This window comes from Mus musculus, chromosome 7 (assembly GCF_000001635.26).
Source record: "Mus musculus strain C57BL/6J chromosome 7, GRCm38.p6 C57BL/6J".
Taxonomy (NCBI): Eukaryota; Metazoa; Chordata; class Mammalia; order Rodentia; family Muridae; genus Mus; species Mus musculus.
Window position 1 is genome coordinate 78,288,770 of NC_000073.6, and position 25,110 is coordinate 78,313,879.

The window sequence follows — 25,110 nt, forward strand, 5'->3', positions numbered from 1 at the left end:
CATGTTACAACATGAGGGAGTAAGTAGAGAGTTGTGGCACACATGTGTAATCCTAGGACCTAGGACTCTGAGGAAGAGATAGAAAGATCATGAGTTCAAGAGCAGCCTGGGCTACAGAGTAAGAACTTTTCTAAAAATTAAAATAAAATAAGAAAGTGCAAAAGTTTCAAGAAATAATAGGAGGGTGTATTATAAAAGTACACAATAGTGTGTGTGTGTGTGTGTGTGTGTGTGTGTGTGTGTGTGTGTGTGTGATATAGCCTCCTTTGTGCTAAATATGAGAAAAATTAAGAACATGTATTTATATTTCTTCATATTTAAGTTACTTGTGTTTAATTCAGAGGGACACAGAAGAATATTAACTGGGATTGATGGTACTGGTTAAAGAACCTGCAGGTGAGGGACACATGTAGGAGGGACAGTGTCCATAGTTTATACATACAAATACTGCAAAAGAGTAGAGACAAATGCAGTATCTTAAACAAGTTTATATATACTTTAAATAAGCTTTATATTACATATCATATACATAAACTTTATAAAGTTCACATATACACTTTATTTTAAATGTATATTATAGTAACTTTATTGAGGCATTGTATACATACCATAAACTTGACCCATTTTAATGTAAAATTCAATGATTTTTAGTAAATCTCCTAAATGGAATAACCATCAATGTAATCCAGTTGTAGAGGCTTTTATCATCCTAGTGAAGTATGTTGGGCCATTCGCACTTCATCTCTGTCCTCACCCAGGCTTTGGTGACCTGACCAATAAACTAACATCTGCCTTTCTAGCTTTGAGTATGCCTAACAGTTGATACAGATCTTCCTTCTTTTACCTGGCCTTTCTTGAGGTTCATTCATTGCAGCATGCATCAATATTTCCCCATTTTTAGTTGTTAATGGTATTCCACAATAGGCATATATCATATTTTGTTGACCAACTTGAACACTTGACCAACTTACTAGGTCACAGACATTGGGTTTTTCTACTTCTTGCTATTAAAAAAAAAATGATGCTTTCATACACAAGTCTTTGTAAGGTATATTTTTGAACCATCTGGTAAATATATTACCTATACACAATTTTTTAATATTGCAAGAGATAAATGACACAGCACATGAAAGCAATCTTATAAAAGAGAAAAATAAAAACAAATGTGTGTGCACATTCACATAGAATGACTTTATCCTGTTAAATAATTAAATAAGTACACAAAAAAGATTAGAAGGCAGAAAGCTAAAATGTTAGCAGAGTTGTCTCTGGGTGATGAGATGGTAGATAATTTATGTGTTTGTATGCTTTTCTGCATTTCACTGAATTTTCCACTGTGAATATAAATTACTTTTGCAATCAGAAAAAAAAAAGCACACTGTTATTAAGAGTAGAAAAAAATCTTTCCCATTCAATTTTTCCAGTGTCTTTACCTCTCTATTACAGACAGATTTTCTCACAACAGTCCACACATGGAAGCAACGGTGGATGGACTCACCCAACCCCTATGGTGTTGGTTACAGCATACTGATAATCACAGAGTTCCCCAAAATACCAATCAATTGTGAAGACCTTGAGATCAGTCTCCATAGCAACCTGACAAGGGCATGACTCTATGAGCATTGGCAGAACACAGAGATGGCACAAAGTCCAGCTCAGACAGTCTGGAGTAGGCAAAGAAGCTCGGTGCTTAGCTGCATAGGGACAGGTCTTCCAAAGCTTGAGAAGACCAGCAGCTCTTTAAAGGATGGAACATTTAAATCTTAACTGATCATTTAATTGTGGGATCCTGTGAACTACCATTTCCACATATACAGCTGCAAATAGATGGCATGATTCCACATTTTTAAGAATAGCATTAGAGGCCAGTGAAATGTCTTAGAGAGTAAAGGCACTTTCTACCAAATCTGATGATATGAGGTTTCTTTCCAGGACCCACACACAAATTGTCTAACCTACAAACACACACAGAGAGAGAGAGAGAGAGAGAGAGAGAGAGAGAGAGAGAGAGAGAGAGAGGGAGAGGGAGAGGGAGAGGGAGAGGGAGAGAGAGAGAGAGAGAGAGAGAGAGAGAGAGAGAGAGAGAGAGAGAGAGAGAGATGAGGGAGAGGGAGAGAAGCATGCACAAATAAATAAATACATGTAATTAAAACTATTTTTTAAATGCCATTTGAGAGGTAGATGTTCTTTCCTCTGTGCTTAGATCTCACACAGTTTCATCATATTGTTTCCTAATTATTCATTTATTCACACAGGATCTATACCTTATTAGTTAGAAGCAAATATCTCTGATGCCCAAAGATTAGGAAGGTATAAATCAGGCTATCATGCTGTTGAGCAATTTATAACCTTGTTAAACATATCTTCAGTGTAATTTAAAGTGATGCCCAAAGGATGCTGGCTTCTTGGTGTTCTGAGACATATGATGCTAAAAGTTTTACCCCTCGCTTGTTCCTCTTCTCAAAGACCCCATCTTCAGCCTGCATCAAAACAGGCCTCATATGGATACATGTACACATTCAGTCAACATGTGTAAGTTCCCTTACAATAACCTCACATCCCACTACCCAAAGTGGTCCTTCAGCCAAGCCTAGCATGACCATCTAAATTATAGCACTCTTAGAATACCTTAGTGGAGAGTCTGATAGGATCCTGGAAGCACATCAAGAGCTTTGGTGAGGAAGGTGAGGCAGCTAAAGCATTATCAATGAAGGGGGTAGATTGTAGATGATCATTTCCCATGGCTCTTGAACACTGGCAGGTAGAGAGGGTTCCAAGAACGATACAAGTCTCTCTTGCTCAAGACTAAGGAATACTGCTGGGTGTGTTGGCGCACGCCTTTAATCCCAGCACTGGGGAGGCAGAGGCAGGCGGATTTCTGAGTTAGAGGCCAACCTGGTCTACAAAGTGAGTTCCAAGACAGCCGGGGCTATACAGAGAAACCCTGTCTCGAAAAAAAACAAACAAACAACAACAACAACAAAATACTAAGGAATACTGCTCTACATTCTCATAAAACTGAAACTTGCCAATCTTGGCACTGTTAATGTTGTGGGCTGGCATTATTCTTTGTGCAGTGGAAGCTGGAGCATACCACCCATCCTAAGTTATAACAACCAAACAGGTCTCTATGCACATTTCCCCAAGGGATAAAACTGGCCATCAGTTGAAAGTCACTGCAGTAGACTATCAGGCTCTTGAAAAAAAAAATGAAACTTCTTGACTTAGCAACAGAGTATACACCTCAGAGAAGATGTTGCCATGTGGTTGAAGGATGAATTAGTGACCCAGTATCTACTTAGGGCCCCCCCAAATGTTGGTTTTTAAACTCTGATATTGGGGACAGAACCCAGTCTCTTGTACATGCCAGGTAATGACTACCACTGAGCCCCCAGAAGTCATTCTTAGAGACCCTATTCCCATAGTGAGACTGTGAAATATTAGTAACAAAGAGTCTATCATAACTATATTAAGGTAGTTCTCACCTCTATTATACAAATGATGTATCATAGGAGGTATGGATACTGTTACCCACAGCAAACTATGATGAGACATGTATCTGTGGGGTGGTGTGTTGGGTACCACATAGACTTAACCTACGGTATATTCCATCCTCTCTAATGAATCCTCTTACTTGTATAAGGGCTGGTTTAAACACTGCTGGTTGGCATATTCCTTAAACAAATCCAAATGTAATTTGTAATGGAAACTATAATACACAATAGCTTCTCTCTCTACATCTCCAACCTTTCACTGACTCTGCTCTTATCAATGGGATTTTATAAAGCTGACAGACCCTCCTCAGTTTGCTATGTAACATGTGAAATTTTTCTAGTACATTCCCTCATTACTTGGTGGTGACATCACTCTGAGAGCTTTGTGCATGCTCATGGGTACAGACATTTTTTGTTCTAATTTCAGATATGACTTCAATAATTTTTAAGAGTATAAGAGCTCCTAAGTCAACGGGTGCTGATTTAAACTACTATGTGGTAGAAAGTGGGGACTGGATGAAAATTATTTGGAAGATCTTTATAGAGACTCCAGTAAGCTACTGTAGAAATAAGTGCATCTCAGAGTTTCTAATTGGAGTGTCATTGTGATATTTTAGCTGAAAAAATGTTCTCTAGGCTCATCAAGGTGGATCAAAACAAGTCTAAGGGGGAAAAGTGCAAGCATTTGCTATTTTCAACAAAACACAAGCACCCCAAACACAGTGATCCTTGTTTGTGTTTGGAGGCTCACTCATGATCTGATTTACACTTGGAGTAGCTCCACTTCACTAACCACAAAGTGTTCAAACTTTAGCTCTGTTTTTCTCTCTCTGCATGTCAGGAGCACACAGAAAGTGTTATTAGGAAAGTGACAAAGGACACATTCATGCCCGCTGTGAAAAGGGAAGAGTGAGCTCCTGAAGCCATTCTTACTTTAAAACTTGATGGGTTCCATTACCTGTGTTATAGAATCATAATGTGTAATTATCACCAAGAGGCTTTCTTTGCATCACTGACCAAAACAAACCAGATACCCCATCCAGTCCAGTTTGACTGTCAATCCTTTTGTTGCTTTTGGTTTCTTCTTTTAAATTTTCTTCACCTCTTTTCTCACCTCATATAATAGAGAGCTTATATCTATGCTACAAAGTGCAAATATCACATGGCATCCTTGATAGTCACAGAAGAAGCATAGGAGAATTGTCTCCATCATCTTTCAGATGAAGCAATTGAAAGGTGAAATCGACCTTCCTGGATGTATTGGTGTCCAGGCCAAGACCAAGAGGATTGCCACGCACACATGGGCTCCCCTGAATCTCTGCCTTGAGAAGAACAGACTGGAAGCTGAGAGACAGCGAAGGGCTATCCAACCACATACTTCAGACCCTTGAAGGGAATGGCATCCATGCTTTTCACAGTAGTTGTTTCCAGAAACTGCCTCGTCCAACCCCTGTATCAGATGATGTTGGTTTTCTACAGTGTCGTGACAGTAGACAACCCAGAAAATGGCCAATAGCACATCAAGGACAAAAAGAAGCTTTACCAGCCAAATACTGGAATGTAAACTCCCATCCCCGTGCCCGTCACTCCTCTATAGCCTGTTTCCATCTTCCACGTTATAAATAATTCAGTTTCCTTTTCTCTTAAATATCACAAAACCAAGTTGGAATCTTTATGTAGAGGATTCTTCTGTGTCCTTCTCTCTCTCCTCCCCTCCTCTCCCTCCCTCACCAGCCCAGGCAACTCCCTGGAGAGCGACCTCTCAAGCTTTAACATTTATTCTTTGACATTTCAGACTATTTGTTAGGCAGAGCTGCCTCCTTGAAATCAAAGTTGGAAAATCTTGCTGAAAACTCCCGCTTGGCCCTGTCCAAAGGTGACAGGAAGGGTCTGTTAAACCCCAAACACTGGCTTCCTTCCTCACCCAGAGAAACCATTTGATCCCTATGCACAAAAACAGCTTTCTGTTTCTCTCTCACACTCTTCCCATGCCATGGGGTCAGTACATTCACCAGAGAGTCCCCAAGAGCCAAGAGATGTTCCCTGCCAGGAGTCAGCAGTGGCGTACTGGGACATGGCATTCAGGGTGCCTGTAGAATAGGTTATTTACATGGGTGTCAGTCAGGCTTTTTTGTCAGATACTGAAACAAATACAGGATGAGGAAAATTAAGTTACTTACCCCACATCACTTGCTTAGTGGCAACGCCGAGACTGGGATTCCCATCTTCATTTCTGTGTGCCACCACTAGGTGACATCAGTCTGTGGGAGTGGCTCATGCTAGAGAAGTCTCAAGCTCCTTTGTGAAGGGACTTACCATATGGAGGACTGAGCCTCCTGTTGGGTAGAGATGTGAGGTATGGTCCTTTCTTGATATCTTTGACATCAACAGGTCACTGATGAAGCATCCTTCTTAGGTCTCTTTCAAAAGCTTCTAACTACACAATAACCAGTGTTTCCTGAAATATGTGTGTGGAATGTACTAATAGATGTTAGGTAAAGAATGCTCTATGTTCAATTATGTTGGAAAACTTGCAGAATAACGAGGTTTATTTACAGCAGGGGTTTTCAGAGCCTTCAATATCCTAATGTACAGTGTGAACCTGGGGATGAGACATGTATGAGCCGTGTGATGCTCTCTAAAGCTATCTGATGAATCTTTCGAATCTGATAGACTTAAAGGGGGTGCTGCTAGCGCCAGTGATGAGAGACACATGATCTTCACATCATTTATCTAGTAACTGAAATGGGAAAATGATTTTTCTGCAGGTTGGGAAATTCCAAATTAAGGAAGAGCCATATTGCGGCAGCTGAAGCCTTGCCCAAAAAACTGAACTGTCCATGTGGAAAAACAGTTGGGGAAGTGGCTGACCCAATAAAATGATTATGGTAGCCATTGTGGTCTTCTTCTTAAGCAAGTTGGCTATTTGACATCATGGGTGTTAACCCACAAATGTCTGTTAGGGTCACAAGAAATGCCAAATCGACAACCATAAAGATTGAAGCATTCTGTTATCATTTAGATACAGATTGAAAATTTTAAGCCATGAAATTCCAAAATATGATCTGTAATGATGGCACCTCCCATGGTGCCCACTGACTGGGAAAAACCAGACTCCAGGGCCCACTGGTCAATTCAGAGTCAGCTTCCTCTCAAGTAAAGAACTTGAGCAAAACTATGGAACCTTGATAGAGATATCCAGAGAGTTCCACAGGCTCTGGCTATACCTTTTTAGCCAAACTGATCTTTCAGAAATAACACTCCCAAAGAGTTGCTTGCAGATTTATTTCTTCCACCTTATCAGCAGGAAGGTGATGATACTGATGTGCACACAGTGATCGATCCAGTTAGCATCTAGTCTGTGTTCTAGGATTTCCAGCTCCCTAGGACTAGTGATTGGCCTATGGGACACTGACCTCAGGTCACAGATGTGCTCTTATTTTGATCAGGTGGGACTGTGATTACTCCTCCATGAAAAGCAGCAAGAACAGCTGCGGGCTTAGAAACCTCCTGTTGCAGAGGCTAGAGCCTTGTACCATCAAACTCAAGGGTATTTTAAGTACCTGAGTGTCTGAGACCAAGTCATATTTCCCATAAGGATGCAGATGGCTCTTGCCTCCAGTCATCACCTTCTCTTTCCCTGAGAAATCAATTTGAGAAGGGGACCAGGATTCACCAGTTTTTGCCAAATACCACTGCAAGCCTTACAATATCATATCATATCATATCATATCATATCACAAGGACACAGACACAGCACAGCTAGCATGTGCTCAGAGTAAGGAAGTTAGTGGCTCTTCAGAAGTTTGTAATAGGAAATTTGCCAGGCCACATCTGACAGCATTGAAGTGACTTTACCCATTGTCAGCTTAGGTCTTTGTCCTTCTCACTGGCAAATGAACTTCAACGTCAAGAGAGGCAAGAAAGCATATTTTGAAGGGAAAAGGCTACTTGCTCCAATGCAGTTCCCAAAGGCAGAACCAAGCCTCATTTAGCTGCCATGGTTCCAGAAAACATAAAGGTGGCAGAAACAGAAGGAAAGAAATCTTTAAAGGCAAGCTGGCCTTGTAGGTCTTGCACCAAGGCTTTCCCCAGTGTTACTTACCAAAGTCTGGCTTGGTGGTGTGTTCTGAGTTGCTATGATGCTCTTGATTGGGGGGAGGGCACAGGTCTAGAATGCATACCTGTGGGCAGCCTCACCCCTTGCTTCTTAACCCCTGTCCATGGCTGAATGGGGGTCCTGACCACCCCTCCTCTAAAGCCACAAGTGTCATTTGACTTTTTTTCAGTTGAAAGGTGAAGTAAGAATTCAGTGGTTTGGAATCAGAATATTCAGGGTCCACTCTTTCTGACTGTGCCATACACCCCATCTTTATCCACTTCAAACCATCAAGGTTATACTCATTTACATCGAAAAGGTGTTGAAAGACTGTGATTTGCATAGGGTCACGAGTTAACACTGTGATTATGTAAAGCCAAGGAGTGTTTCTGATCATGTGTAATAAATCCCTGTGTCTTCTAGTATGCAGGACTGGAAGTCCCACAAGAGCTGTCATCAACGGCTTTTCCTGCAGCTGTGGTTGCTTTCTGAGAGTCTGTAATCCTGACTTTGACCTTCACCCAAAAGGTCTCAAGTGCCCACTGGGCCTGGGCTGGAGGGTCCCCACACAGGCGTCATCAGCATCCTTTATGACCTGCCAGGATCTATGCTCCACAGAGCTCACCCTTAACATCTTACTTCTGTTTGTCCCCATCTATGGCTTAACCCTAAGAGTTCCCTCCTGATTCCCAGACATCTTCCTACAGACTGGAACATGCAGAAACTTTGAACAAGACTCCAAACCTTTAAATCCACCTGCAAGGAGATGAGAGTGGGCAAGGAAGACTGAGCCCCTGCAAACACACTCAAAGACATTTTATGTTGTGGGGAGCCATTCTCCTGATGGAAAGACTTCACAAGGCAGAGGGGTCACAGATCTTTTACAAGCCACGTAGAAATATCTTTCCTGACCAAGTTGTCCTTTAACAAAAAAATGAGGCTAGGTTACTCTTCAGGGGTTTCCATCATTGTGTGCAAAGAAACAGGGCCCAAATCCTGCCCAAGCAGGCTTCTGATTCCTGATGTAATTTTGGAACCACCCCCTGGCTACCACATCTCCTTCAAGTCACTTGTGAGTTCAAGTAGGGTTGAAGGAGGAATCTGATTTAGCTCTGAAAATACATTGTCAGATCTAGGCTGAGATTCTCTTGGGAAGTGGGAAGTCGAGGGGGCGGTAACCACAGGATTTCTGGAGGCAGAACGCAGAACCAGAGCTTTCCAAGGAAACCCAAGACTGCTAAGTAACTTCACCCACATCAACCAGCATTAAAGAGCATGGAGTGACGTGGGTAGGTAGAACAGGCCGAGGAGAGGAATGGGGTCCAAGGCCAACACTGGACGCTGCAGATGCAACTCAGGTCCAGCAGTTTCTAGTCAGCCTCTCTCTCTCTCTCCACTGTCAAACAGAAGAGTTTCCACCTTGTCTCCCAGAAGAGCCTCAGAGGAACCAAACCTACTCTTCGCTATCCTATTTATTCTTTTTGTCTTTCTGCAAACTGGTATTTTGCATTTTGCATCAGAGTCACGTTAAGCAACCTGTGTGCGATTCTGACTTCAGTGCAGGAGTGAGCAAGCACTGAAGAAGGAAGACTCCACTCTGCCCAATCCATGACTGTCTTAGCTCAGAAAGCTACGCAACAATGAACTTATTCTGCATTGATCTGCCCATTCTTGGGCTTGCTCTGGGGAACCAAGCCCCCACCATCTACCTTAAGATTATATCAGACTCTTGATCTTTGCTCTATTCTGGTTTCGGCCTAAAGGAACTGGGCCAAATTAGAATTAGAGGAGGTGTCACAGCCTAGTATTCTGCTGCTGCTGCTGCTATCACACCTACGGAGAGGGGGAGGTGAGCATGCATGTGTTGTGAACTTGGCTGCAATATGGAATGCCCATGAGAGAGAGAGGAGAACCTGGGAAGCTCAGAGGCCAGCTTCTTAGCTTCTAATTTGAAGCTACTTAGTGTCTGATCTCTGCTTGGAAAGAATTGTATGGCAGAGATTCAACACACCAGGAGATCTCAAAGACAGTTCCATAAGGAAGCAGGGGATAATGCATAATCTTAAGGTAGAGGGTAGAAAGCTATCAGGGTAAAGCCTCTAGGAGCAGAAAGGAGGCTGCTTTGTGGGACCAAAAGAATGACCAAGAGTACCCTGAGTACAGGCATACCCTACGATACCATTGCTGTGGAAACCCAGGGTAGCTAGTGACTTTTCCTGAGCCTCACTTTCCCATGGATAGAAAAAATTCTGGTTCTGAGCAGGTGTTTCCTATAATAAACAGGGTAATGATCACAAGTGCTCTATTGTGAACCTAATTTGAGATCTTTAGCCCTTAGTTCCATGAACTGGCCACACAACACTGCCTCATGCACAGCCTCTATATGCTGTGTCACTCAAAGGTGCCCAATAGAGTAAGCACATGGTTGAGTTTCACAGTCTCCAATACACACATGTGGCACCTCTCAAATAACACTCCAGAATAAAGACCTGAAAAGCAAGCTGGGCCCATGGGTTAGCCAAGCATAATGTTCTACTACAAAATCTCTTAAGATCAAACCACATGTTTAAGTCTAAGAAAGTCACCATGAACATCTATCAATGAGCTCTGAACCAAGAAGGTGAGGAAACTGCGGGTCTGACTGGTAATGCTCCTTAGCCCTCCAATCTGGCACTCTTTCTGGACTGATGGTGTCTCTGGGAGTCTGTCTGCCCCCAAGGTCTAATGGGGAGAATCTCATGGCACATTAACACATATCAGGAAACCATGGAAATGACACCCCTTGAGATGAGACATTCTTTATCAAACTCATCCAGGTCCTTCTTCTGCCCAGAAACCTTCCTGCACATCTCTGGCATTCATGATAGTGTCTTCCAATGACATTGTGTATCTTCTCAACTCTTACCAGATCTTCTCACACATGGCACATGACCTTGCCTCATACCTCACTAGTAAGATAGAAGCCACCATGCAAAGCCTCCTTTATGTTCTTGCTACTGAACCTCTGAACCACTCTATGCTTTCCTCTTGTGTTCTTCTCCCTAAGAAGAGTTCTCCATGCTAACAAACTCATGTTCCCTCCCATCTTCTCAGGGGTTAGTCCCACCAACTGTCTGTGCCATGCATGGGATAATACAGAACTTAACTCATATGAACAACCAAAGTCCTCCCTTGAATTCATGACCCTTTCCTTAGTCCCAAGGATAATCCTGAATACCAGAAATCTCTGCCCCAACCAATCTTGGAACCTCAAAGGATATACAAAAGTGGGAGTTAGTGCAGCCTCTATACCAGGCCACTCTTATGGACACAGACTTGCGTTAGGGCAGGAAGTATTCAATCAGACATGTGTAGAAAATAAAATGAGTGATGTTATACAGAAAGATACCAATCTCATTTTAGCAACACTGCCACACCTCCCACCTACCTTAGCCTGTTTCTCCTTTACTTCCTACATGATGGAGTTTCAACAAGCCCCAGTGAGGCCCAGAGAAGAGTCCATACCCACCTACTATCCTTTCCCCAACACTTGTTCTCTTGCTTGCATTCCTCCCCAAAAGAAACAAACACAAAGTACAGAAGGCATTTTTTTTAGCCTTTACACTTGTGTTGAGGCCAGGATCCAAGCTTGGTTAAAGGCATACACCCCCTCAACTCAGCTTTTGACTTCCAGTAGGATCCGGGGAGTGTCCTCCACATTCTGGGAGCCCATGTAGACCCTGACAAGACAGCCAAACCATGGTGACTGTGAGTGTGCATGTACATATTTCTGTATATATGTATGTATAAAGAGATTGGTCTGTAATTTCAGAGAATAATCTCTTTCTAAGTAAGGAAAGATAAAAAGGTACTCTGCCAGAGGGAGAACCCCACGGGCTCGCTGATACATCAAAGAGAAAGGCTCCTCACCCCAATTCCCAGGTCCCTTTGTACATCAGCTCTGAAAATAATACTTTTACAAGTTGTAGCTTCTCAAATAGCAGAAAACTCCCCAAGTACCAAGGATATCAGTAGCTCTAGTAGTAACTAAAGGAATTGAGTTTGGATATTGCTTCTGCCTGTCACACTTTGTAATGATAAACACTGAACATCTCTAGGTTCCTAATAAGATGAAGAAGCACTCCATTGTAGGAATCTGAGGTACCTGGAGGGGTCTCCATGAATCCAACCGATGGAACATATTTTAAAACCCTGTCACTAGCAGAAGTGTGCTAGAAACTTCTGCTGAAAAGTAATATCAATATGGAAAACAAATTCTGGGCAGCCTGGAATTGCTACATTTTAATATTCTTTGCAAAACTTCCAAATAAGAGGTCTGATGCAGTCATTTCATTAGAAAATAAAGTGTTTATTAAGAAACTATACACTGAACACTCCTATAAGTCTCTGTGGAAACACAATGCCCCATTGTCATAGCACAAAGTGAAGAAATGCCAGAATAAAAGATGCTGCGATGGATGGAGCCTGGGAGGCTGGAAATGAGGTCATGATTTACAACAATTAAAAACATCATCCTCAAGCTTACTCCTTAAAGCCACACTCAGGAGGAGATCCGAACCAGAGGGATCATCTGGGTGTGATGGGGAAGAACCTGACCTACAACCATGGGGAGCAGGGGGAGCAGTGCTAGAAGGGACTCGGGGCCCTTCAGGAACCCTGTACCTAAAGTGACACTGTGGAAGTCACTCTAGGTCATGGGAAAGAACTTGAAAAGCTGCATGCTTATGTACCCCTCAGAGGTGTCTAGAGCATCAGGCTAGGGATCTGGCATGATGATCCACCATCCACAGGTGCAGTCTAACCCTTGAGTAGTATCTTTAGCATACAGGTAAATTTGCTCAGTTTGCCAAAAACATATGCTCCATCTTTCACTGCCCTGCAGCACTACATTAGAACATACTGGTTATTAAATAACCACCATGTTGTCTCAAGAACTGAACTTGGGATGCCTGCTATCCTTTCCCATAACAGGGACCTCCATGGAACTGGGGAGTCTTGGACCAAGCCAGAATCCATTCAGCTGACACTCAGCCAATCTGGCTAGGCTTTTGTACTCTGCAAAGTGCCTTTCCTATGATGTAAAGAACTATCAACCCCTTCCCTCTCCCCAGAGGGCCAAGTTGAAAATTGGGGAACAACCTTTCTTTGGGAGAGGATGGCTGTGGAGTAAGACATGAGTGGAAGCAAGCAAAGTGAACACACATATTGACCAGAGACCAGGATGACACGCCCATCGGTGCCATGAGAGGGGCTGGAGGAGGCCAGGTTTTTACTTCTCTTCCCCTTCAGTTCATCTTGACCTTGACATGATGATTCCACTGGGTTCCAAAGGTTCTCAGAGTCAAGAGAAAGTGAATGTAGGGGAGGAGAGCCAATCCCGAGATCACGGGCTAGGAGGAAGGGTCTTGGTCCCTGATTCCCTTGGTCCCTTGTGGTCCTAGTAGGATGGCCAATTCACAGGCAAGACCTTCCGTAGCCAATGCTTGTCGGAACTGTAGCTCTAGGGACCCAGGTGGAGCCAGCAAAAACTCTTTCCAAAGAACTTTCTAACATTGCACTCACTGTGAGCCATTCCAGAGAGAAGAAGAAGGAGGGGGCAAGTGTGTCCACAAAAAAAGTATGATATTTCTCCACACACACACATACACAAAAAATAAAGATAAAAATAAACCAACAAAAATGACTGTCTTCCATTCTTCCCTCTGAGACCTAATCTGTTGCCAACACTTGGGCCTGGCTCCCCTTCCTCTTACCGCACCATCTCCACCTCTGCTTAAGAGCCCTCTGTGACTCTTCCCCACTGGAGATTGCAGGGTGACGAGGTCACTGAGAGGACAGCATGGAGACCCCATGCTTCCAAGCAGGAAAGTGAGACCGGAACACGGCTGGACTTCAGGCTTTCTCGTGATGGTTGGGTCAAGAGAATGGCTAGTGTGTTTTAAAGGTAGCTCCTGGTGCTTGGGTTTGGATTCTCTTTATTGGCTCTAAAGACGTTGGCAGGAGTTGCCTCGGAGGCCGGAGGAAAAGGAACACAGTGATGACAGGAGGGAGGGGCAACAACCTGCCAGTGGTCGATGGGAGACACACCCATCTCAGTGGTGGTAAAAGGTGTGGGAGCACTGGTGGCTCATGCAGTTTCTACTTAGCATCCCTGGATCCAAAAAGAGCAACGCCTAGCGCTTCCAACCTCTCAGAGGGCCCATCCTACCAAGGTGACATCAGAACAAGGAGGCTTAAAAGGAGTTTTTTGTTTTTGTTTTTGTTTTTTAAAAGCCATGACGTCCTTTGCTGAAATAAACATTGACATCCTCAACATAGATGCCATGGTTAAGAGGCTTGGAATGTCCGGAAAGGCTTATTGGATTCAACATAATTTCTCTGAAACCTATAAAAAAACAAAAAGAAAAAAAAAACAGAAAAACAGAAAAAAGCAAAATAAAGTAAAAACCAAAACCCACAAAGAAGATCAAAACTAAGAAGGGAAACAGAGCGGGAACTTGAAAGGGGGGAAAATCTATAACTATAGATACAGGTATATACTGGGAATAGACAAAATGAATTGCCAGCAGAAGGGAAGGATAGGGCTAGGGATAACTTAAAATATGTGTGCTCAGAGAAATGGAAAACACTCCATTTTGCTGGGACCTTCGCTGAACCAAGAGAGGGAAGTGACCAAGTCTTCCATGGGTGGTTTGCCCTAGAACTGTCATGGAAGAGGTACAGCAGACCCATCTAAGGGAGTCTTGGTCTGTGAGCATGTTTCTGGGTAGAAGAAACCCTGACAATGAGCTCCTGGGGAGGAGGATGGGGGTGTGCATGTATACTCTCATTGCCAGAGGAGGTGGGGAGGAAGGCTATGCTTTTTTCAGAACTCAATGTCCTTAGGGGTCTAATTCTAAGAACTAAATGTCTTACCACACTCAACTACACAAGGAGTTAAGGGTACCATACTCCCAAGCCTACATACACTTTCTCATTAGCCTCTCACCTTATATTGCCAGAGCTTAGAAAGGCTTAGGTAATGACTTAGAAAACGACTAAGACATCAACCTTCCAATAATCTCATGTCTTACAGGGGCTAGAGCCATCATAGAGGAGTAAGTGATATAGCTGGCCACAAGGTCACGATGAGCTGCCTCATGACAACTTGGTTCCTTTCTGGCCACATGTCTAGGGACTGAATAGGATGTCCAGAGACATGGGTATTCCTAATCAAAATCCAGAAACGGATGGCTCAATCAATTCCAGATTGTAAAAATACCTATTTATATATGGGGGACGGGAGCAGGTAAACAGATAAAACCCAGCTTTCTAAGAAAGCTGTATTCGGGAATGGAGAACTCACCGTGAGGACCCGAGTATCGGGCATGCACAGTGGGGAGAGACTAAGACAGAGTTCAGTTGTACTGAGATTTCCTTGCTCCTCCTACTTAGGACATAGTATGATCAAAGTAGAGATGAGTCATTTTGGTTGTTATGTTACCTTTGTCTGCAAGGAGTGAGATCAGGTTATGAAAAGAGGAGGTATCTCCCTTGTTCATGATGTCATGTTAAGGGGAAGTTTAGCTTTTCATGGGCTGTTATTCCATGGTTCTGCCCTGAACCCCAACCAGGGCATCTCTGGCACATGCAAAGGCAGAACAGGAATTCCAGCTATCTGGGAAGCCTGCTGACAAGGTTTATAATGCCACTGCTTCTCTTCAGGCCATGATCTCTCTCTTGCTCTTCTACATCCCTCACTTTAACCTAAGGAAGCTTCCTCCTGTGAAAAAATTTCTCTCACCCAAGGGAATTGAATACTAATTTTAACTTGGAACCCTACATATAGCATACTCCTCTGGGGGCTTATGGGTCTTTGGGTCTTAAGAATCAAAACTGGTAGGAGAAGGGGCTTTACTTCATACAAAGATGTCAAAGGAAGTAACTCACCATGTGACCTTGGGTAAGACACATCCCCACTCTGGACCTCAGGTTCCTCATATATATAGTGAGTTGATGGGACTAGATGATCTCTATTGTCCTTCAAGTTTAATATCCCATGATTGTCTATGTTTGAAAAGACCCCTGGCAGAAGAGGCAGACATGGGGGATTAATGGTCAGTATTAAACCCCAAGTCCAAACACTTGGGGAAATCGTCTTAAATGCACAATGCTGGAAACAGAAATCAAGTGCTCCCAGCGCCTGTATCCACACTGCTTTGCCTGATTCATTTGATGTATAAAATTTAATCATTTTAATGTACATCACAAAGTGGCATTATCAAACTGATCAAGGAAAAAAAGTGATCAGGGAAAAAAATCGCCATCACCATAAATTCTGCCCAATCCTTTTCTTAACTTGTTTGACCAAAACCCATTCCGTTTAATAGTTTTAACATCCCCAAATTATTTCCACTGTTACTATCCTGGGTGCCATTCCTGAGTTGGGGAGGGGAAGAGTTTTATGACATGGGAGATGATTCAGCTGGACCCAAGATGCCCTTTCTGACTTCTTATCCCAAGAAGAAATGTCCAAGAGGGAAGTGATATGATAAGGTGTGATGGTTAGATAAAAGGAGTGACTTGCTCCTTCAAATACTTCTTGCTATCATCAGGGCCAAAACCTCTGGAACAGCAAAAGTTACAGTTTCAGTGGAGACTCTAAGGCAACCAACTACATGAAGGTAATAGCATTAGAGCTTCTGAGAGGGATCTCTCCTCTAGAGACCATACAACATCCATGGGTCAGGAAGGCTCTATGTCAGAGCCATTGCAAACCAAGGCCAAACCTGCCACAGTCTCTGCCAATGTCCCTAAAGCTGCCTCTGCAAACACAGACATTTTCCCATATGAGCCAGGATCCAGTTTGTTTTCTCTGGAACTCCTTCCCAGGTGGAGCCTTTCCAAGATTCTAAAAGCTGAAGCTTGATAGCACAAGAGGCACCACTCCAAACTCCTGCAGCCCCCTGCCCCCGCTCCTCAGAGCAACCCCAGAAGATGAAGGGAAGACATCTGCTTAGAGGAGGTTGGAAAAGACTTGGACCACAGAAGATGTAAGGCAAGGCTAGTTGGGCAGAGAGAAGGCTAAAGAGAGGCAAACACACTTATTAAGAAGGCCTTGCCCACAGGTGGCCCAGCAAAATATAAAAAACAAAAAACCTTCTATCTCTCAGCAGCCGTTCTCCCCACAGTCATCCAGCATGAAGGAACTTGCAGACTCTCTGTAATTCAGAACAGAGCCTAGACATCAGGGATTGTCTAAGTCTGAGAAGCAAGCCAGAAATGCTAGGGTTGCTCCAGGAAAAGAAGGGGGGTTGTTAAGGGATGCAGCTAGGAGGAAAGGGATGTGGAACACCCAAAAGGATTGAGTGAGGGGTCTTGGAACCTACCCTCCAATGAACTAAGAACAGAATAACTATGCAAGGCCAAGTCCTTGATAGTCTCAGCAGCACAGAAAGCTCAGTCCCTATGGATGTGTAATGTAAAAGAAAGTCCGAGATTTCAAACCCATTTCCCAACAGCTGTATAAACCCCAAGCATCTCTTCCTGGCTACAGCTTACATCCTTCAGACTGACTAGCAGCCAGCAGCTCTCTAGCATCTATAGTGATGAGCATCTTCCTGTGTCTCCTGCCTACACTTACTTCATCTAACTTTGGAATCACATGGGCTTCTCCTTCTGTTCCCTTTTGTTACCTAGCCTACTCATAAAGTGCTTATTTTAGGTACCACTGGATAACTTTCCTGTCCTCTTTCTTCAACTGTATTTGTCATTTTAGAGTTATTACATCACAAGAATGAACTGAGATGCATAGGGCTCTGGTGTTAAGGGCATGGGGAGCTTTATTAATAGGGACACAGAGGTCAAAGCAATTCTGGAAGGAGGGCTACTCTCTCCCAGTCAGCATGTCATCCTTGTGAGAGTCTTCCCCACCTTTCTCCAATGGCTAGAAGGAGTAAACTGTTATTGAACCACGATTCCAGCAGACCTAGAAATAAAGAAAGAGCCTAAAGCAAATCCCCTATCAGCAGACAGACCACGGAGTCCAGAGATTCATTATTATGCCAGCCATTGTGTAAGGTTAATCGATTATCCTGCACCATCCTCAAACATGTATTGTATAAACTTAACAGTGTTTTCAAAACCTTCTAATGTTATCTTGTAGCAGTTTGAATTCTAACATAGATCTTTCTAACTCCAAAATAGTTGAAATTACATACTTGGAAATAAGGTCCCTGAATGAAAACCAATTCTTCGGAAGAGGTGTAAGGAGAAAGCCAAGACAGTGGCAGCTAGGACATTCTCTAGGGGAGAGGAACATCCCCCCACCAGCAATAGATATACTTCTGGGCTTTCTTTTCTCACAAACAGCTCTTATAGATAGAGAGCCACATAGTCCCACACTATTCCACTCCTCTCATGTGGCGCATCACAGACCCATTTTCCCTGGATCCCCACTGCTCCCCCATTCTGTCAAGAACATATTGTTTGGATTGAGACCTTCCAGTATGGAATCCCAAGCTCCATCCAGATATTAACTGCACTTGGTATGATTTCCTGGAGTTCAGGTTAGGAAGGATGAAAAATAACTTATGAGGAAGAGGCACTAAGGAGTATGTCAAGAAGAGAAATTTTCAGAACAGCCATGATCACAACAAGGATGAGAAAGCCTAGCATAGTGGGTAGAGCAGGGATTGGTCCAGTGTCCTGGCCTAGCCACTATACACTGTACACTGAACAGGGTGGGCAGAAGAGTTCACCATGTTGAAGAAAAGTTCCCTCCTAGGTAAATATTTTGCGCTTTTTTTTTTTTTTTGCCTGGGTGTTATTGCCTCCAAATTCATGGGGAGAAGGTCCTCGGGATCATGGGTTAGGACTTTGTTGTTCTGGACCTTTACTTTGATGGGGAACTTGCTCCTTGGAATTTAAGATCTTTCTTTTCCTATAATCAAATTCAATAAAAATCCAGAATTGTTGGCTTGAGTTGTCAAGTCTTGAATCCTAGCCTTGCTGACAGCAGACTAGACCATTTAAAACTCATCTTTGATTCTTTAATTCAAGATAGCAAGCATAGACCATAGGCCACACAGAGCCCTGGAACTAACTCTCTCTCTCTCCCTCTCTCTCTCTCGTTCTTTTACCTTGACTCTCAATTTCTTCCTTCCCTCCTACTCTTACCCCAAAAACATGAATTTTTTTTTAAACTTCTTTAAGTTTTACTTAGTTTCCAACATTTAAAATTCAGAAGATTTCACTCTTAAAATATCCCTATTTGTAGATTGTTTTAAAAACCCAAGAGTTCTGGCAAAGCTGAACCAACCTTTCTACACAGTAGTGATTACCTGAAGCAAATGGTATCCATATTCTCTGGATGAGCTGTGTGGTTCACCATATCCCGCCACTCTGTAGGTTCCTTTCCCCTTTCACTTAGTTACCTGAATTACCAGTCTTCCCACCTAAGTCTGGTACTAAGCAATCATCAGGCTATGCCTGTATATTAGAAAACACCATAGAAGTAATGACATTCAGCATTCACTGAGTATCTTGTTAATGCAAAACTAACCCTCTCTCTGGTCATGGTTGACAGAACACAGGAAGTCCTGGAAATGTATAGCAAAAGATCAAGCCTGCCATCTCAAAGATACAAGACATCTCAGGAACACAGCTGTATGCACAGGAGGGATGAGGTTCTCAATAAGAAAATATGTCTTGGCTGGCAAGGTGGCTAAGCAGATAAAGGTGCATCCAACATCAAGGACCTGAGTTTAATCCTGGGAATTCATATAGTGGAAGGAGAGCAGCAACTCACACAAATTGGCCTCTTACACTTACTTTTGTACCCTGGCAAAAACACACGCGCATGCATGCACAGACATGTACATATATATCCATTAAATAACTGTAATTCTTAAACAAAAGAAAACATAGTGTGTGCCACCCAAAACACCATTGCTAGAAGGGAATGTGGCAATTGTGTCATCCATAGTGCCTGGTGTGGATAAGGTATGTGAGAAACAGTCATTGGGATTTTAAATACAGCTGTTATATTTCCTACAGTACAGACAATATCATTAAAGAAAAAACACATGACAAAGGCTTCTATAGGATGCAGAAGTGTAACTGCTCCTGTAATATCACTGTCATATGCTTCATGGACAAATATTGAACATAGTCTCCTATCTTCAATACAGAGTGCCCCAATACTGCTGGCAAAGCATGGAGTGAGATTTCCTAAACCACTGGCCAACAGGACTAAATCTGGTCCCACTTTTATGGAGCTGGCTCAGAAGAAGGGGGCTAAGGCTGACTGCATCCCCTCATGCGATCATGCTCATGCAAGTCAAATGGGAAGGCAACCAAGTCTGGATAAAAGTGCACAGAACACTGAGATTCTCAGAAGCATGAGTCCTGGGAAAAAAATCTTGCAGCTCTTGGCTCATTCCTAAAGAGTGCTAGCAGAGCCTCATAGAAAAGGGGAGAGCCATTCTGGGGGATAGCACCCTTGCCATTACTAAAACTATCCCAATAATAGGCTGATCTTGGCTTATATAAGTAAACTGTTAGCTCTCCAAAAAGCAAAATCCTTTCCATCCCATGACATGAATAAAGTCACCTTTCTAAACAAAAAGAAATCCATACTCTCTAGAGCAATATAATAAAACATCTTACTATTCTCAAAACTTGCTATATAAGGGATAACATGAGGTCATTGGACATCTCTTTCTTGATCAATTAAGAGAAAAGAAAACCTATGTATTAATAGTCTATCTGCATTTCTTACCCTCATTTCAAAATATCTTTTACATTAACTATGCCTTTTTCTGTTTTTCTGTTTCTTGTTTCTTTGAATTCTTTTCAAATGTTTAAAATATCAGTAAAATGTAGATAACATCAAAACTGTTCCCAGTGCCTATCATTAACAATTTTAAGTCTTTGGGCACCATCTTTTCAGCTCTTTTGAAGACAGTTTATTCTAACCTTGACCAATAATTCACCTGTGTGCATCCAATACCTTGATTCCCCAGACCAGAGCTAACCACTGTTCTGAAATAAATGGCTGACAGAAGCACACTCACTGATGTATACGCCCATAGCCAGATTATAATATTATCTTGCCTAGTCTTTCAAATCTAAAATACAATTGATCTTTGTTTTTGTGAGACAAGTTTTCATATAGTCAAGCTGGCCTCAAACTTGCTACTATATACTGAAGAATATGGTAATTTGCATAAGAAAAGTTCCCCAGAGACCCATACATTTGAATCTTTTCCCCAGTTGATGGCAATCTCTAAGAAAGTTAAGGAACCTTTAGAAGGTAGAGTCTTGGTGGAGAAAGTGTGTCATAGCAGTGGGCTTTTATTATATAGCCCCATTCCACTTCCTATCTCCCTCTTCTCTCCCTCTCCTTCCTGTGTATGGGCAAAAGTATAAGCATATGATAAGCCAGACGCCTGCTCCTGCCACCAAGCTTTCCCTATCTGTTGCTGTGCCTTTGCCATATTGGTGGACTCTAGTCCTTTGAAACTGTAAGCAAAAAATAGATTCTTTTCTCCCTTTGGCAGCATTCTTTTGGGTATTCTACCCCTATCACATAAGGTAACTTGACCTGCAGTCCTGATCCTTGTTCACCTGCCCCTCAAATACTGGGATTACAGGTTTACCTAACCAAATCCAGCAAAACAGTATGCTTACTGATATTGACACATTTGCTTTCATCTGTTAACTTGATTTAGTTTTGCTGTTGTTGTATTTTCCTATGATGCCAGGAATGGAACCAAGGGCTATTTGCATGGTAGGCAAGAATCCTACCACTGAGTTATATCCCCAGCTCTTCATTTATTGATTTTCAGTGGCTAGCATTCATTGTGTTACTGTTACAAATTATTTTCCAGTTCTATCAATGTTAGTGGTTTTTATTTCTCTATTATTCAAAAAAAGTTTCAGTAACCTTTATGGCAAAAGTCTACATACCTATGGGGCCAACACTTTGGAACAGTAGTTAGCAAGTATCCTGTAAAGGGCCAGGTAAAAAATGGATATGGATACTTTATAGTCCCTTTTACACCTACAAAATAATGCCAGTGTGTCCTGGAAGAAGCCACAGACAAATAGAAACAGAACACACACACACAAACACAAACACACAAACACACCAGAAAACTTCATTTACAAAACCAGGCAGGAGTCAGACTGGCACCTTTTGCTATCTCTGCTCTAGAGCCTTGGTTTTCAAACGCAAACATGTGAATGCTCTAACAGCTTTAGCAACAGCTGGGAGCTTAGTGAAAATGAAGGTGCTTCCAGATCAGTGAATCAACACCTGCATTTTAACAAGCTCTTCAGGTGATCCCTGGGCACAGAAACATTTGAGAAGCACATCTTTTGAGACTGTTCCTTTGGAGTATCAAAATCCTTTAGTCTACTACCCAATATTTTTCCAAAGCCCTTAAAACTCATATTCCTGAAATCACTAAGTGGAGGAACATTTTTCCATCTAATTCCATACCTGATATTGTTGTCCTTCCAAACTGATCAGTGGTAGACAATATCTTGTAATTGCAACATAAATTTCTAAGGTGAAAACTTGGGTGTTGCCCTTTTCATATTTGGGGAATTTTAATTATTCTGTATGCAAATTTTCTGTTGTTTGCACACACCAGGATGAGTTCCCTTAGTCTATTGATTGTTCTTTAACTTTGTATAAAGGTTAAATGTTTTTAGGATTTAAATTAATACAGTAATATGCTGTATGGGTTGGTACAGGCTTTCAATCTGTGCACCCTAGTGTTGGAAGTGGAAGAACTGCAACAAGTTTCAGATAAGACTGGGATGCAATAAATGATGATGTACTCAAATGTATTCATCTTTCATTTCATGTTATCTATAAGCTGTTTAAAGAACTATTTTGTTCCTCAAAGACAAGTCATATTCTCTTATTAAAGAACTATATTCCATACAGAAGAATTCTAAATACTTTATACAGGAGCTCTTCACTCGAGGATATAGAACTTAACTCCTTTCTCTTAAGTATACTGTTCTTGGTGTAGATCTAAAGAACAGGAAAAGGAAAAATTGTACAATTTTTAATAAATCCTGGCAAATGTCCTAGCTAGTTAGTTGATCAGGGTTTATGTCCCTGTGGTTATCCATGTGTTTAAGTATACCTCTTGATGTATTTGATAAGAATAATACTATGTCTTTATGGTGTCCCTCCTCCAAAGTCATCAGCCCAGTCCCAGTTGATGAGCCTAAAGTGATACACATTCTACATAAAACCCGATCAAGGAGACTAAAGAGATCCAGTCACCAACTTCAGCATGGGTCAGAGAAAAGACAGTGGAGCAGGGGATTATGAAACCAGAATAATATCAACTTTACTTAACAACACTCTACCAGCACTGGTTTCTTAGTTCTCGTGTGTCTGGACAAAAAAGGATGATTACAATGGCAGATGCTGAATGAAGGAGAAACACAAGGCAATTCGTTGACTATTAAGACATTTCTGCCTATTGAAATTTACTTTAAAATAAGAAGTTGGTGGAAAAATTCTAATGTTTTAAATCTCACTCATATTGTCAGGGAGAAGCTGGTATGAGGTAACATAATCACTATTTTATTGAATAGATTCTTCCCTTGCATACTAATTTAAAATGACATACACAAGAATTCAGATTCCTATGCCTATTTGTTTGTGCATTCAATTATCTACTTATTATAGCTACATAGTGAGAGATGACCTTGAATTCCTGATCCTCTTGTATTCAGTTCTCAAGTGCTGGTCCTACAAGCACATCATAACACTATAAGCAGCAAAACAGGACACTTTCTATGTTGCTGTGTGTAGCCTTCATTCATTACCTTGATTTATTTTATTTTTGCTATTTCATTTTCTTGTATTGCTGGAAATGAAACCTACAGCCTATATCCATAGTATATGTATATGCCCATATTCTCAGAATGTTCCACATACTCCTTTTATAATCATTACTATCTTTTATTTATCCCATAATAATAAAGAACTCAGAATATCTCTTGCTGTGTTTATACCTTTTAATGTACGTGTTTTATTTGATTTTATTTTTCCAAATGTTATTTGTTTTAAGTTAATTTTTCTAATTGTGTTTATGTAGTATACTTTTGCTGTTGTGGTTTTGTTTTGTTTTGTGGGTGAAAAGGCATGTGCCATGGTACTTATGTAGAGGTCAGAAGATAAACTGTGGAAGTAAATTCTCTCCTTCTACCCTGTAGATTCCTGGGATTGAACTCAAGTCAAGTATGAAGTGCAGGCTGGCTTTAAACCTGTAGCCCCTTTGATATCATCATTTTGAGTGTTAGTATTATAGAAGTGTACGGGTAGGAACACACTTATTTTTATTTATCTATTATGTTTTCAGCTGTTTGATAGAACACCTTTATCAGCAGTTAATTTACAAATAGCCCTTTATATTGTATATAGGCTGACTATACACCATTCACAATAAGAATTGTCAACTTTCTCATTCCAAGTCTTATTTTTTCTTGTCTTACTATATTGGCTAAATTGTACAGATTATTTTTGAATGAAAGTAAAGTCACAACCATTCTTATCATTAGTTTTTTTTATATATTTTATAATTTTGTATTATTATTCACCTTGAGAGTGGTAAATTTTTCCTGATGTTCTTCTTCATTCTCCCTCTTGCTGATCTCCTGTATTTTCTAATCTGTTGCTGACATTGCTTCCAGGTAGCTTTTTGGAACTTTTGAAAACAATCCCTTATTAGCTTGGAGCCTCTACAGAATAATGTTGGGACTATAGCACATTAGACTTCAATAACACGAGTGCCTTATCTAAAAGGCAGAATCTTCATCTCCTCTCCCTTTACTCCCAGAGGCTCAGAAATCCCTATTCGCTGTGCTTCCAGAGGAGAATGCTATTCTTCTGGGGGCTCCATTACTTATTGTAGAAGTCTGTGTCTCCAGTGCATGGTTTACAGCAGAGGTTCCTACTCTGATCTCTGGGAAATCTGAAGCATGCACTTTTTTTGAAGATCCATCCAGAAATAAATACAGTTATGTACCCATATTTTGCTTCTAGACTTTGGTCCCATCACAAGAACAAATGATCCTCTGGTCCTCATCTTTTATTTCAGTACTATCCTTGGCTACAAGGTTATTTATTTGCTTTGCTGAACAGCCACATCTCTTGTTTTTTGTTACTGCTATATATTTGGTGCAGAGGAGGTGCACTAAGCATGAGCTAACTGTACCATCTGGATCAAAACCCAGCCATTTTTCTTTCTTTTTGCACTCAAGGAAAAAATATAGTTCCTTGGTTGCAAAATTAACTATTTTTACTGATACTTACCATCCAATCTCCTTTCTTGATATTTAAAAAAAAAAATCACTCAGGCCAACTGCTGAAACATTTTACCAAGCCTATGCTTTCCTACCACCTACTCCTACATTAGGGTCTCTGCCTAGGGACATCTTAACATGTTCCTCAAAATCCATAGTTATCCACATCTCCAGTATTTGAAGGCATTCCTATTCTATTTC

At 41.6% G+C, this 25,110-nt stretch overlaps 1 protein-coding gene across 13 annotated transcripts in view; it reads right to left on the minus strand.

Moving 5' to 3' along the window:
- The window catches only part of Ntrk3 (neurotrophic tyrosine kinase, receptor, type 3), a 401,049-nt gene that overhangs the window by 108,784 nt on the left and 267,155 nt on the right, over positions 1–25,110 (minus strand). Inside the window, exons 13-14 of one of the 13 annotated variants that reach the window (NM_182809.2) lie at positions 15,523–15,657; positions 11,921–13,978 (exon numbers count right to left, since the gene is read on the minus strand). The exons of 10 other annotated variants lie outside the window; for them this stretch is intronic. In NM_182809.2, the coding sequence (NP_877961.1) occupies positions 13,860–13,978; positions 15,523–15,657 (254 nt within the window). In that variant the 3' untranslated portion in view covers positions 11,921–13,859. Of the gene's footprint in view, positions 1–11,920; positions 13,979–15,522; positions 15,658–17,210; positions 17,561–25,110 lie in introns of those variants that run through there. 2 more of the 13 variants (XM_006540692.4, XM_017322023.2) reach the window with 2 other exon arrangements.